The sequence below is a fragment of the Myotis myotis genome, unplaced genomic scaffold (assembly GCF_014108235.1).
Source record: "Myotis myotis isolate mMyoMyo1 unplaced genomic scaffold, mMyoMyo1.p scaffold_m19_p_7, whole genome shotgun sequence".
Lineage (NCBI taxonomy): Eukaryota > Metazoa > Chordata > Mammalia > Chiroptera > Vespertilionidae > Myotis > Myotis myotis.
Window position 1 is genome coordinate 3,667,237 of NW_023416379.1, and position 14,347 is coordinate 3,681,583.

The window sequence follows — 14,347 nt, forward strand, 5'->3', positions numbered from 1 at the left end:
GGGACCATCTCCACCTCACAGACGCAGCTTGCTTCTGCAGACACCCAATTCCCGCGCTGCTGAAAACCAGACAAAACCAGAAACGTCCCAGCCAGACTTGGTTTCCCCGTGAAGCCCCATCCTCGCCATCCGGGCTCTCTGCCTGCTCAGGTCTCAGGCCCACAGGCACGGGGCATCCGTGTCAGGTTTGCTGCCAGGTCCCCAGCACGTGGTCCCTGCTACAGGTGACAGACGCTCAGCAAGCATCTGTGCAGCCACATGTCTGCCTCGGCCACGAACAGCGACACACACCACACCGAGGCTCTCACCAAGAGGCTCGCGTGGCTGTGTCCCAAGGGCTCCCATGCCCTTCCTCCTTTTGGCCTCACCAAAGAACCGGAGGCGGGAGAGGAGCCTGATCCACCACAGAGATGGGAAAAGAGCAGTGAGGCCAACGGAAAGCTTGAGGCCCAAGGCATGAGCCCACCCAGCCCCCTACCTTCACCCAAACCCCCCACCCTCTGAGCCTGGCAGCCACCTGTTCAGTGGGAACCCAGCCGACTCTCCGTTTATCTTTTGAATTTTTTCATTGAGATAAAATTGACAAGTAACGTTGTATTAGCTTTAGGTGCACAATATGACCTGCTATGTGGATATGCTGCGAAATGATGACAATAAGCTTAGTGAACGTCCTTCACCACAGTTACAAACACGATGAGAACTTGGAAGATCTACTCTCTTAGCAACAAGAGTTTAAATTAAAAATAAAAAATAGAAAAGTTTCGCCCTGGCCAGTGTTGCTCTGTGGTTAGAGTGTTGGCCCTTGCACCAAAGGGTCCTGGGTTCAATTACCTGTCAAGGGCATGTACCTGGGTTACAGGTTCAATCCCTGGTCCCAGTCAGGGAACAGGTGAGAGGCAGCCAATCGATGTGACTCTCTCACATCGATGTTTCTCTCTCTCGCTCTTTTGTTCCCCCTCCCTCCCTCCCTTCCGCTCTCTCTAAAAATCAATGGAAAAAATATCCTTGGGTGAGGATTTTTTTAAAAAGTTTCTAATCACAAAGCACAAGGCCTGGCACACAGTAGGCACTTGGCAGTTTTTACTACAACATGGCAAGATTAGCTCAAAGTACCCCAAGTGGAAAACAGTGATGCCGACCTCAAACTCAGACATCCTGCAATGAGTCAGTGCCATTTCTCATCACTCATACTGCTACGTGAGGAGGGAAAGGCCACGCTGGTGAGCTGGCAGCGGAAGTAGGGACAGCCTTTCCAAATGTTTGTGGGGAAGGAGACAGGAAAATGTGTCCCCAACACGCACGCGCCTGAGACCCATGTGGGCACGGGGGCCCTACCTGTGGGAACAGGGCACTACCTGTGAGCACAGGGCACTACCTGTGAGCACAAGGGACCTCCCTGCGGGCACAGGGCCTTACCTGTGGGCATGGGGCCCTCCCTGCATGTACAGGGCCCTCCCTGCATGTACAGGGCCCTCCCTGTGGGCACAGGGCCCTCCCGGCGGGCACAGGGGCCTGCCGGCGGGCACAGGGGGCTGCCGGCGGGCACAGGGGGCTGCCGGCGGGCACAGGGGCCTGCCGGCGGGCACAGCGGCCTACCTGCGTGCCGGGCCAGAGCGGACAGGTCGTACCGCCGCTTCCCGTCGGTGAGGCCACACAGGAGGTCCTCCTTCTCTTTCACACACGCGTGCTTCGTGTCCCACGTGAAGAAGTAGGTGCAGTCCACCTCCCCGGTGAACACAGGAGCGCCTCTCCCGCCATTACCTGTGCAATTGGAAAAGGAAAAATAAAACACTCCACTAATCTAATGAACACAACGAACTGACCAACAAAATAAGACCCGAAGCAGGGAGGCATGGAGCAGACTGACAGACCTCGATGTGGGGTTGGGGGACGAGAAGAGATAAACCTAAGAACTTTTACACTTATATGCACAGGCCATGGGCCGGCAATAGGGTAGTGAAGGCCTGGGGGGCAGGGGGAAGGGGTGGGAAGAGGAGAGGAAGGGGGGAAATGGGAGATATCTGTAACCTATCAACAATAAAAATATATTTAAAAACAAACACACACTCCACTATATGCCTAAACCCAGGGTTGTCAAAGGAGCAAGGGGAGAAACAGGGAAGACACCAACAGCCAGCAACCCAGACGCAGTTGACCATAAACGAACTCCAGCCCCAAAGCCCCGGGTCAGAGGCTGAGATTAGAGCAGAAGCTCCGCTAACCCCAACCCTCAGAGCAGCCTGCGCCCCTTTCATCTTGGTAGGACACAGGCTGTTTACACACGCTGGATGGGGCCCTGAAAGGGTGCTAATGAGGCCTGCGGTCAGCTCAGCTCCGCCAGCTGCTGGGCCAGACCAGACCCACGGGCAGGAGGCAGTGGCCAGAGCTCATCCCAGGAGTGCCCCGGGCTCAGTGGGGCTCAGTGATGTCGCTGTGGGCAAGACAAGTTCCCTGGGGCTGAAAGCAGAAGAGGAACCGTTCCTACAGTCCCCCTACTGCAGCAGCTGTGGGCGTCACCTCGCAAAGCTGCAGGCTGGCCTCCAGGTGGCGCCAGCACCCTGCATTCTGGGGACTGCATGAGTACGTGTCTCCCACACCCTGCTCACATCTGCAGTCTGCTGACCACCCCATCAGGGAGCCCCCGTTTCCCCACGAGGAGCCCCACAGCTCAGCTCTGCCCAGAAAGCCAGCTCCTCCCAGGTCGCCCCCGGTCCACGGAGCCAGCCGGGGGTCGACGAGCTGTGCTGACTCCTCTCCCGGGCCCCTCTGCGCTGGTGGGCGCTGGCACCAGGCTGTCTCCCTCCCCTGCCGGTTTAGCAATCCTCCCCGTCCTACAGCTCCGCCTCTCCGCGGCGTGGTGTCCCACAGCGCGCAATGTTCTCCAGGAACGGGAAATGATTTCTGTACCAAGGGAAAATGAGGGTTCCACTGCAGTTTCTATTAAGCATTTAATATTACAAACAGCACAGTCATGCTACCAGCAGCTCCCCTGCACTGCGCACACCCTGAGCCAGGCACTGGGCAGGCGTCTGAGTGTGCCGTGGGGCCGGCTGTAGGAACAGGCTCTGATTTAAGCACTTTATAAAAACCGGCATAGGCAATCCTCAGCACCCCATGGCACAGGCACAATTCTAGCCCGTTTACTAGATTCGGGGCGGCTACATAATTTGCCGATGGTTTCACAGCTAGAACGCGAGCAGCCAGGATCCAATCCAGACGGGCTGGCCCCTGCGCCAGGCTCGTGAGCACAGGCACCGCTGCCGCACCGCTGCGGCCACGGCTCCCTTTCCAACGTCAGAGCCCTTCTCTCGAAGGAGCAGGGCGGCCCCCCTCCTTGCTGACAACACGCACCGCCTGCGGGGCCGCTGCTCAGGAGCCAGCCCGCCCGCTCGCTCCCGCCCCCGCGTCACGGCCGGTGACTCATGTCTCTACTTGGAAAACAGTCCCGTTTCCTCGAACTGCTGCGTGCGCCCTGCACCAGATTAGCTGACGCACGACTCCATCCGACCACGAGGGTCCCAGCAGCCCCCCCACTCCGAGGGGGGGGCGTTCTGCATCTGAAACGCGCTGAGGATCTGTGGGAGTCCATGGATAAGCAGTGGGGTGCACCTTGCCCATCATATTTAACTCCTCAAACGGCTTTAGGAGGCGAGTCAGCCCCACGCCCTCCCCCGAGCCTCTTCTGTTGCCGTGAAGGGCAGTGGGCTTTGCCGTGGGACCACTCTCCCGGGCGGCAGGTCCCGCACCAGAGCATCTGTAGGAGTGTTTCCCTCTGTCAATCCACGGTCCTGGCGCTCCCGCCCCCGTGGCCCCCTCCCAGCACGGCCTGAACATGCTCCCAGCATGGACTCCACGACCAGCTGAGGGAGAGTGGTTGCTCCAGGGGAACCAGGCGCTGCTCCCTGGCTGCGGGGCCGCGGCCCCCGCTCCACCGTCCCTCTGCAATGGGCAGTGCTGCCCCTCACCAAGCGGGACCTTTCCTCTCTGTCACAGCTAAGCTGCATTTCCCGGCCCCCCTGCCAAGGAGGTGGGCCCGTGCCACTTAAGAAGAACTGCTGCTCCCTCCCATCCTGCAGGGTCTGAGGAGGCAGCAACACAGCAGGAGGGCACAAAGGCCCCTGACTGAGCCCCTGGAGCAGGGCCCCGCCTCCAGCCCCTGCAATGGCATAAACTAAAGAAAATAAACATTTAAGGTAATGAGTTGCTTAAATTTTTAGATTTCTTACTAGCCTCTCCTAATATATTACTCCTCCCAAAAAATGACCTAAGGTCCTTATTTCACAAAAATAGGGTATCTTATTACAGCAAACTAGATGTAAATTATTGAAACAGATGGCTCAAAATATATTACGGCAAAAAGAATAAATGTATGAAGAGTGTGCATAGGCCATAGATTCATAAGCATAAATAATTCGTGGAGATCCAAGTTAAATTATAAGCCATATTATACACACAGCCAATTAACACCCGTTCACATGCAAAACCCTATGATTACATCTATCCAGTAAGCATGGAACCCACCAGAGGACTTCCTCTCAAACCTCCCAACCTAGATGTGGACACAGTAATAATGAAATGGTGTTACAGCGTGTACCGGGGGTGACGGGAGTGGAAGCCCTGGGCGGCGGGGGGGGGGGGGGGGGGGGGGGGGGGGGCAGCCTTACATATTTTATACCCCAAGGCCGGCCTGAGCTCAAGACCCCGCCCCAGAACGTCCATCTCCCCATCGACCTCCTGGTCACATCACCATGAAAACGGCCAGGAAACACGGCGTTTCCAGCATTGGGGCCCTTGCTAATCGCCGGGTCGAAGGTGGAGGGGAGTGCTATGCTCCATCAGCGACCTGTGGTTTCTATGAAGCAAATTTGGCAAAACATGAATGACCGATAAACCTGAGTGGCGGGGAAATGAATTTTCATTCTTGTGATGTTCTTTCTTGTGAAAATTTTTTCTAATAAAGAAGTGAAGGAAGGAAGAGAAAGGGGTCTGCAGTCTTTTCACGCCTCGGCTCATGTGCACAACGGCCACACCCCTTCCCGTGAGCCCCCATCTGTGTGCCCTTCTCCGCCTCCACCTCCTCCGCCGGGATCTCTCTGGATCACGATCCCATGTTCCCAGCGTGCCCGGATGAGATCAGCGCACTCCCAAAGACCTCGGCCAAGTCATTTATAAAACGCCCAGAACGAGGCCAAGAGGTAATCGCAAGGGAGGAAGGCTGGGATCACAGGAGTCACCCACAGCCGAGCAGCGGCCAGCGGGGATGGGGGGCTGGGAGGCCCGGCTGGGGAAGGGGCTGGCACGCCGAGTGCAGAAAATCCAGGGACACAGCTAAGCAGCAGGCTGCACTCCCAGGGACAGGGACAGAGGGGCAGGGTGCCGCAGAGAGGGTCTCCTGTGAACCTGGAGGGGAGGACGATGGAGACAGAGGACCTGGGAGGGCAGAGGGCGCTTGAGCCAGATGGGAGGCGCAGCCCGGCCAAGGCCACACCCAGTCAAGCCACGTCCCCACCTGCCGAAAGCCCCCGGGCCTCACACTCACTTCTGGATCACGTCACCTCCTCCACAGGCTGTAGGCACTCGTCCCGGGGCTGCCCACTCTCCCTTCTAGGGTTATCTCTAGCCACAGTCTAAATATACACCCTGGAGCTGCTCACCGCGACACAAATGCATGGCTTGGGAGAGCTGTTCCCTCTGCCACAGACAGCGCCACAGCCACCCTGCTCTGCCTCACTCCCGTCCTCCTGCGGGCTCCCCCAAACAGGGCCTCCTCTTTCCCTCACTGCCTCGATCCCGAGGCTCCCGACTCCAGATCTGGTCTCGGGGCCTCCCTCCTGGTGAGGTCCTGGGTGATGGCACAACCTGAGTCACCCTGCACAACACTGGCCAGTTCCCTTCTCCTTCGGCTCCTGGCCAGGAACCGCCTCGCGGGCCCTGTGTGTCCATCCATCTCACAAGGTCAAACAAGCGTGTGCTGGTGACTCACGGAGAACGTGCGCGTTCACAGGGCCGGCTGGCCGTCTCCCGTCAGCGAGAGTGCGTGGGGGAGCGGCTGCCGGGCACGAGGGGCAGCGGATCAAGGGCAGCAGAGGAGCAGGAAGGGCGTGTGTGTGGGCGAGGCCCCCCTCGTTGCACGAGGCCCCCCTTTGGGGCCCGCTGGGCAGTTTATGGGAGCTCAGTTCTGCTCACCACCTCTTCCCAGCTCCTTCACATCCCAGGCTCGGCTCTCAGGGCCCCACTCCCGTCACGCACAGCTGCCTCTGCTGGGCTCTGCAACGAACCATGTCAAAAGCTGCCCATGACCAAATGGCCGACGCTGCCACAAACACACAAAACAAACAGCGTGCGGAGCCGGGAGGACCTGGGCTGGCGGCCTCATGGGCCAGGTGGCTCCAGAACCAGCACTAGGTACAGAGGCGGGGCCAGCCTGCGGACGCTTGGGGTCACAGCTGGAAGGTCAACAGACAGGCCCGCTCCCTGATGACAACGGATCCCGTCACCTCTGCAGATGCAGAGTGTGACCTCAAGGAAGCTTCTCCTGCCCGGCGGCAGGGCTCAGTGGTTGAGCATCACCCTGTGAACCAGGAGGTCAGGGTTCGATTCCCAGTCAAGCACAGGCCCAGGTTGTGGGCTCGATCCCCAGTCAGGGGACGCACAGGAGGCAGCCGATCCATGATTCTCTCTCCTCATTGATGTTTCTCTCTCTCTCTCTCTCTCTCTCTCTCTCTCTCTCTCTCTCTCCCTCCCTCCCTCCCTCCCTCCCTCCCTCCCTCTCCCTTCCTCTCTGAAGTCAATAAAAATATTTTTAAAAAGGAAGCTTCTCCTAATCGCTCGGAAAAACCAAACTTGCTCTGCGACCTCCTGGGATCCCAAAATCTAGCCGCTATCACTGGGCCACCATCTTAAAGGGTCCCTTTGAACCTCAGTTTGTACAAGAAAAGGGGTCAGAGAGCAGACCCACCTTGCAGAATCCGTACCCATGCTGTTGAGAATGGAACCCAAGGCAGAGCCTCCATCCCAGCAGGCCCAGCGCTGGCCACTCCCAAAGCAAACAGAGGGGAGGAAAGTGGAAACAGGATGTGTGTCGCTGGCTGGGGGCTGGAGGTGCCACGCCTGGAGGACGCCTGACGGCCCCATTCAGCGCTCCACTCCCAGGAACACCCGTGCCCGGCGCCTGACACAGACGAAAGTGCTCACCCTTGGGCACGCTCACCCGCGGCACACTCACCTGCGGTCTCGTTGCACTCGAAGTTTATGACGCTCATGCGCTGGAAGCCCGAGCTGCACTCGTCGCCTCCTGAGTAGATGAGGGTGAGGTCTCCGTCCGAGTACCTGGATTTTGGAAACACACATGCATGCATGTTTAGCAGAACCCCGAGAGGAACCTGCATTTTTAAACTTTTCTCCATTAAGCCCTTCGCATACCCCCGACAAATCGGTGCTGACACAGAACAGCACGCTCTCGCCAGCTGGGGAAAACGGCGAGAGGAAATGAGTTCCAAATGGACGGGCTTATCGTCCTCTTACTTCAAAGTCCTAACGGCGGCAGGACAGCGCCGAAGGTTTGCTGTGAGCCTGCACACTCCTCCGCTCTCCTCCTTGGATTTTGTACAAGACAAACAATGGCCGTGAAGCGCATGGTGCTGCGGCCACGGCCATCGGCGCGGCCTTACCTGCGGGCCCTGGACGATGCGCGTTCTCAGGGAACGGCATCTCCTCTCGCTCAGTAACGATGACCACTAAGTCAGGGGCCATGAGAATTGGGCTGGGTGTGTTTTCTTAGTTGTTTAAAACCTTTACGTTATGCTAACGGCATTTCAGATTCTCTAAGTGCCGGAGACAACGGGAAGCTAGGAAACATAAATTTTTAAGTACAAAAGCTGCTTCAACTGTAAACTAATTAAGTAAGTTTCCTACAGTGTGGCTCCTTCCAAACAATGGCTTGTAAAGCAAACAGATTTAACAGGAGCCATCTCATTGTCCTGCCAGGAAGAGCAGCCCGGTGCCCAGTGACCAAGGCCCCACGCCCCAGGCAGGTCGGAGGGAGGGACGCGTCCTCCCGGCTCCTGGGCTTTGCGGGGACGGAGGAGGAAGGGCCACGGGAAGTCGGGTAAGTTTAACGAGAACAGACACAATGCGCTCGAAAAGCGCGGGAAGGCTGTTTACACACCGGAGAGTCTGGCTCTGGAATTTTCCTGCCGCTCTGACTTGAGTGAAATCAGGCTTCTTCCCTTGGCAAACCGCAGCCTGCTTCTCATTACAGGCCTTCGGGGCTGCTTCAATCTCTCCGCAGATATTCAAATAAAAAACGTACTCCTTCCCGTCGGCAGTGTAGTAACGACCTGGAGAGAAGGGAGCAAATGAGAGAGGCCCCGCCGCAGCCACAGCCGCTGGAAGTCACGGCGCCGCTCGGCGGCCCGGGCTCTGCACCCCCCGCGGGAAGGGCGCCCAGCACCGGCCGGCCGCTCACCTCGGCTCTGCCGCAGCGGCCACAGGTCGATGGCGATGTCGTGCTGTGCGCTGCTCAGGGAGCAGTTGCTGCTCTCCAGGTAATCCCGGTGGCAGGCGTACTCCGTGACCCACTCGACCTCGTAGCGGCAGTTGGATTTGGCCGTGAGCTTGGGAAGGGTGCCCTATCGGAAACGGTTGGGAAGGTGCAAACTTAAATTGTGAGCATTCAGCTTCAACCCAGGTTCCCCCTTCTGAAGTCTCAGGAGTCAGTTGCTGGGTTTTACGCTTTCCTGTCCCTGCTCTGCACCCTCAGTGTCTGGACTCTCTGACTCGCCACGACCCCAGGGACTCGCCAGCACCCCCACACCTTCAGGGTCACACTGGACTTCAGCCAGTGCACCCTGAACCCAGCGTCACCCGACACCCCGGCCTCAGCAGCAGCCAGGCGAGTGAGGCAAAGGGCGGGCAGCCGTGCCTTCCAATCAGAAGAGCTGGGGAGCCCGGGCCCACCCCCCCCCCCCCCCAAGTTGCATGGGAATCGCTGTGCCTGGGAGCCTCTAGGGCAGGGGTGGGCAAACTTTTTGACTCGAGGGCCACAATGGGTTCTTAAACTGGACCGGAGGGCCAGAACAAAAGCATGGATGGAGTGTTTGTGTGAACTAATATAAATTCAAAGTAAACATCATTACATGAAAGGGTACGGTCTTTTTTTTTTTTTTTTTTTTAGTTTTATTCATTTCAAACTGTAGTTTGCCCACAGCTGCTCTAGGGAGACGGCCCTGCACCCCTCTCCCGACTGTCTCAGGGTCCTGGGCACGCCTCCATATGCTCCTGCCCCAGGGACAGGGCCTCACCCACACACTGCAGACGTGAGCTCTGGCCAAGCCTGCGGTGGGACAGGGACGGAGGCCGGGAGGCCCTGCTCCCGAGGGCAGTGCCGTCCGTCCGTAACCATCGCCGGGAGAGCGTGCAGCTGCTCAGCACCAGGCAGGGCTGCTGCCTCTTGAGCGCCGCCGCTCTGCAAACGTTTACCCGGCGCCGCTGCGTGCCAGGCACAGGCCTCCACGCTGGTTGCAAACACAGGTCATGTGATGACTAAGCTGTGAAGTGGCGTGTCCGGCTCCGACTCTGACTCAGAGCTGGTGCTTTCAGCCCTCAGCGCGGTCAGGTCGGACCCGTGCTGACGGCGGCGGGCCGCGTGGGAGAAGTTGGGCACAAAGGCACACGGTGTGCGGTCACTGCACTAGACGGTCACTGCACAAGATGCCCAGAAAGGCAAGTCCACAGGCTGTGGCCGCCAGGCTGGGGCAGGGGTAGTAGTGGCCACACAAAGTCTCTTTCGGGGTGATGGACACGTCCGAACATCAGACAGGGGGCACTGGTTGCACAATTCTGTTCCTGTGCTTACAACAGGGGCTTTTGCCATCTGTACATTCACTAAAGCTTTTTTAAAGAGATCTACAAGGTACACGCTGACTGAACTCCCAGCTCCTAAAAGTGTTCAACAGCCAGCGCAAACGCTTCAGCAAACCTTCAAGTGTGAAGGCACCACATGTAACCCGAGTGCTGCCCGTGAACAGCTAGCCTGGGCGGGACCCTTCCCTTCCTAGCAGCAAACCAGCCCCTGCACGGACACCGCGGTGCCTCACGTCTGGGAGGAGAGGGCGGGAGGGGCGGGCGGGAGAGGGGGCGCCCACTCCTCTCCAGCACACAGGGTCCTCACTGAACGCCGCGCAAACGAGGGGGGAGCCTGTGAGCCCGCGGCCCCGAGACAGCCTCCACAGCCTGAGAAGGTTTCCATTCCCATGCGTAGGCACGGACGGAAGGAATAAATCAGAGCCCCTCCACCTAGCATTCAGAGCTGACGTCGAGCCCGGGGCGGCCAGGCGGGTCCTGTGAGCTGCCACCGCGGGCCCTGGGAGTCTGGGGACCTAACGTGGAAAGCTGGTCAGGACTAAACCTTTGTCCCCATACCCCAGCGCACAAAGCTGGCCGGCTGCCACGGCACATTCCACGTTTATTTGGGGGGAGGGGAGTAGGGCTCCCTAGCCCAAGAACTCCCCTCCTCCTCGCTCCCTCTGCTCGGAGGAGACGGGAATAAATCAGGGGGAAGCCCTGCCCTTCCTTCGGGCTGTCTCCGTCCATCGGCACCCACATCTGCTAAAACACTTCACAGCCACACGTGCATGCAACACCACTGGGCACCGGCCAAGGACAACCCAGACCGCCCTACCCTCACGGAGTTTACAGCTGTGCTCAACTGCGTAAACAGCCAAAGGACAGAGCAATCAGGCTGCTGGCAGCTCGGCAGGGGGGGGCCGGCGGGGAGGGGGGAGGCAGGGAGGGTGACCGCTCCCCTGTGAGCCCAGGGAGCCTTCCCTCGGCCGACATCCTCCCACACCAGGCAGGACCCCCACAGCCCGCCACGGCCCTGCATGAAGCCTCCCGGGTCTGCACCGCATCTGCACTGCTTCTTTCTGACCACGTTTCTGGAAACTCATTAGCTACTTTCACCTGGTTTCATCCCAAAACAATAAGGGCCATGAAATCACGGGTTTGGGGATGTAAGGATGGTTTTTCAAAACCCACTCAAATCAGCGTAGCTATGAAAATTTTTAAATCTGTCCACGAACCAATTAAAATTGTCTCCCACAACAGAACAAAACACAGTCCTACGTGAACACCCCGGGCCCCTAGAGGTGTCTGAGAGAGCAAAAAGCCGGCTGTTCTCCAGGAGCCTCGACCGCTCGGCCATCCCGGGAAGCATGATTTCCCCCAGTCCGCACCCCCGGCCCGCACAGACCCACCGCCCACCGCAGCCCTGGCCCCTGCTCCCAGGGAGCCCGCTGGCGGGCACTGGGAAGTCCCGAGAGAACAGAACAGCTCACCTCCCGGCGCTCCGAGGGGCAGACGAAGGTAATGGTCACGGCCGGGCTGTGGCCCTCACAGAAGTCGGGCCTCCCTGCCCCTTCTTTTCCGTAGGTCAGGACCAGCCTGGAGGCCACAGAGAGACAAGAGTGTTACAAAGAATCGCTTTCAAATTAAAGGCATTCAAATTCACCCGAGAGCCCTGAGCATTCATTTGGGGGACACTGGTAACTGAAGGAAGATTACAATGTGAAAGAAGCCACACGTAGTACAACACTTTAATTCATTTCCATTTGGGGAAGAGAAATAAATTTAAGAGTAAACTTCAATTTTGTGCTATTTTCTTTTAAAAACAAGCAACGTGTAAATTTAAATGCTAAGAAAAGCTGTTTGAGTCAAACAAAAAACATTACACTCTAACAAAACCAAACAAACACAGCTGAGCAGGTCAAGCCATCGCGCCAGAGCCCGCAAGACCACTTCCTCCCAAACAACGTCGTCTCCGTGCGAGCCAAGGTCGCCTTTGTCACCTGAAGATAGCGGAGCGTGCTGGCCAGCTGGCCGCAGCGGGAAGGCCTCACGAGGGGTGGGGGCCTCACCTCGGGGCCTCACCCGAGCTCCTGGTGAGCCGGCCACAGAACAGCCGAAAGCACGGCCTGCCTTTCCCCTGAAGACAAGCCCAGGCTTTCTTCCAATACCCGCTTCTCACAAAGCCCTCCGGGTACGAAGGATCCCCCATTTGTCACGTAGGACAACATGATGGGCTGCATGGTGTCCTCCCTCCCCCGACTCCCGCAGAAGCCCGAACCCCAGCCCCTCAGCATGTGAGTCTTTGGAGATGAGGTATTTAAAGAGGTGAGTAAGGCGAGGCCATCAGGGTGGGCGCTAATCAGACAGCACCGTGTCCTTGTAAGAAGAGACCAGGACAGGCAGAGGGAAGCACGCGGGCACAGGGAGAAGACGGCCGCCCGCACACCAAGGAGAAAGGCCGCAGGAAAACAGCCCTGGCGCCCTGGACCGCTGGCCTCCAAAACAGAGCAAATAACTTTCCGCTGCCGGCCGCCCAAGCTGTGGTACTTTGCTCACAGCAGCCCTGCAAACTAATGCAGACACGCACCTAGAAACCTCCCCAACATGTCACATCACAGGCATGCCCCGTTTCCGCAGGCATCTGTAATCGCAGCACTGATGAGCCACAGCTCCACGCAGAGCAGCCCACGAGGTGTCCATCAAGGGCCCTGCCACCGGGGCCATCAAAACCCCTCCCCCCGGTGCCGGTCGCGGTCACGTGTGCCCACGGAGAAAAGCGTCTCCCTGCCAAGTCAGGCACAGAGGCAGGAAGAGCACGAGCAAGCAGCACCTCTTATCATGAGGAATGAAGCACCGGGCCTGGGGCGCCTGGGGGGCCTGGGGGCCTGGAGGGCCTGGGGCGCCAGTGCCCCGGCAGGAAGCAGGCCCCGCGCCCTGGAAGGGAGCCAGCAAACTGCCCTTCCTGCCCTCTCCCTGCAGGAGTGTGTCTCTAAAGAGCAGATAAGGAGGAAACAGTGAACTTCACCAGGGAGCTGCCATGGCCACCGTCAGACACACCTGCAGGGAGCTGTCACATGGAGCTGTCACGAGGCAGCCGTGTGGGGCTCATCCCGACCCACGTCTACAGCTCTGGAGACAAGCGATTAGGAGTCAGGCAGCCTCGGTGACTCACCGCGATGACTGGTGGTTTTGCAAGCATGTGGGAAGCCATCGTTTTGCAAGCATTATCTTGCAGCAAACTACAAAGCCAGGCTCCTGCTGAGGAGGCAGCTGCCCCACGCACACTGACCTGTCCTTGCTCACGAGCTTCAGCCCCTCCTTGGGCTGGCCCACGTCGAAGGCCTGGCCCCCTCGCACCAGGCAGGCGGCGGTGCCCACGGGGCAGGCGCGCAGCTGCAGGCTCGGGTCCCGGAGAGTGTCTGTAAAACATTACATGGGATGTGGATTATGCATCAGCAAGGGTCATCACACTTACCCTCGGGCCCAAGGTCCCCTTAAAGAAAAAAACAAGATCAACATTTCAAAAGTCTCCCTAAGTAACATAAGGTAGACGTTTGGACCACATTCCATTCTGAGACCTTGGACATCAGTGACCTGCCTGCGTGTCAGGAGGAGGGAGAGCAGCAGCCCCCACCGGCAGGGCTGCGGGCACGTGTCGGGGAAGGAATGCAGGGCACTCGCTCCGCACCTGGCACGTCAGAGGCGCCCGATAAGCCGGGGCTCTCGTGTTCGCTGACGTTAAGGAATGTGCCCCCTCCTCCTGGAAACTCACTACCTTCAGCATGACCACCTTTCCATCTATAAACAGACCAGCAAAGGCAGGGATCCACCGGTCTGTGTGAAGACACACAGATCCGAGAGAGAACCCACAGATGGTTCTGGATTCAAATCCCCGATCCACCACTGACTTCTGCTATACCTTTGACCTAACTCCACAGCTCTCCCAGCCGAGCCCCTCACAGGGTTGAGGAATCACGGACAATGAAGGGACACGACCATCGGTCTCAGGCCCCATCATGAGGTTTCCCTGCCGGGTGGTTCGTGCACCCCAAGCGTCTGCGCCCACAGTGACCCACGGGGACGGAGCACTTGGGGGACTGAAAGCAAATGCAAGGCACAAGCCCTCAGCGTGCAGTTGAGCAGCCGGCAGGAAAGCTACGCTGTTCATGGTTTCCAGGGTCACTTTCAAACCAGTGGGAGGCCCGGAGCAATCTCCTGGGGCTGGAGGAAGTCAGGGTAAAGACACTCAGTGTGGATGATCCCGTGTGAATCAAAGTCACAGAAACCCAACTCAAACTGCCAGTCAATGGGAAAGAAACAAAGCGCTTTTAAGAATAAATCATTATAACCTGATGAAAAAAGATACAGAGGCAGAGAAGCATGGAACAGACTGTCAAATTACAGCGGGAAGGCTGGGGAGTGTTGGGGGTGGGGAGGTAAAAGATCAACCAAAGGACTTGTATGCATGCATATAAGCATAACCAATGGACACAAGACACTG

At 58.1% G+C, this 14,347-nt stretch overlaps 1 protein-coding gene across 4 annotated transcripts in view; it reads right to left on the reverse strand.

Moving 5' to 3' along the window:
- Window positions 1-14,347, reverse strand: part of IGF2R (insulin like growth factor 2 receptor) — a 92,918-nt gene that overhangs the window by 41,056 nt on the left and 37,515 nt on the right. For all 4 annotated transcript variants that reach the window (XR_004969008.1, XM_036318306.1, XM_036318305.1 and 1 more), the window contains exons 6-11: window positions 13,136-13,265; window positions 11,337-11,442; window positions 8,468-8,630; window positions 8,168-8,339; window positions 7,226-7,329; window positions 1,597-1,761 (exon numbers count right to left, since the gene is read on the reverse strand). Coding sequence is in view for 3 of the 4 variants with exons in the window: in XM_036318306.1 (XP_036174199.1) it covers window positions 1,597-1,761; window positions 7,226-7,329; window positions 8,168-8,339; window positions 8,468-8,630; window positions 11,337-11,442; window positions 13,136-13,265 (840 nt within the window). In the remaining variant the exon portion in view is untranslated. The remainder of the gene's footprint in view (window positions 1-1,596; window positions 1,762-7,225; window positions 7,330-8,167; window positions 8,340-8,467; window positions 8,631-11,336; window positions 11,443-13,135; window positions 13,266-14,347) is intronic.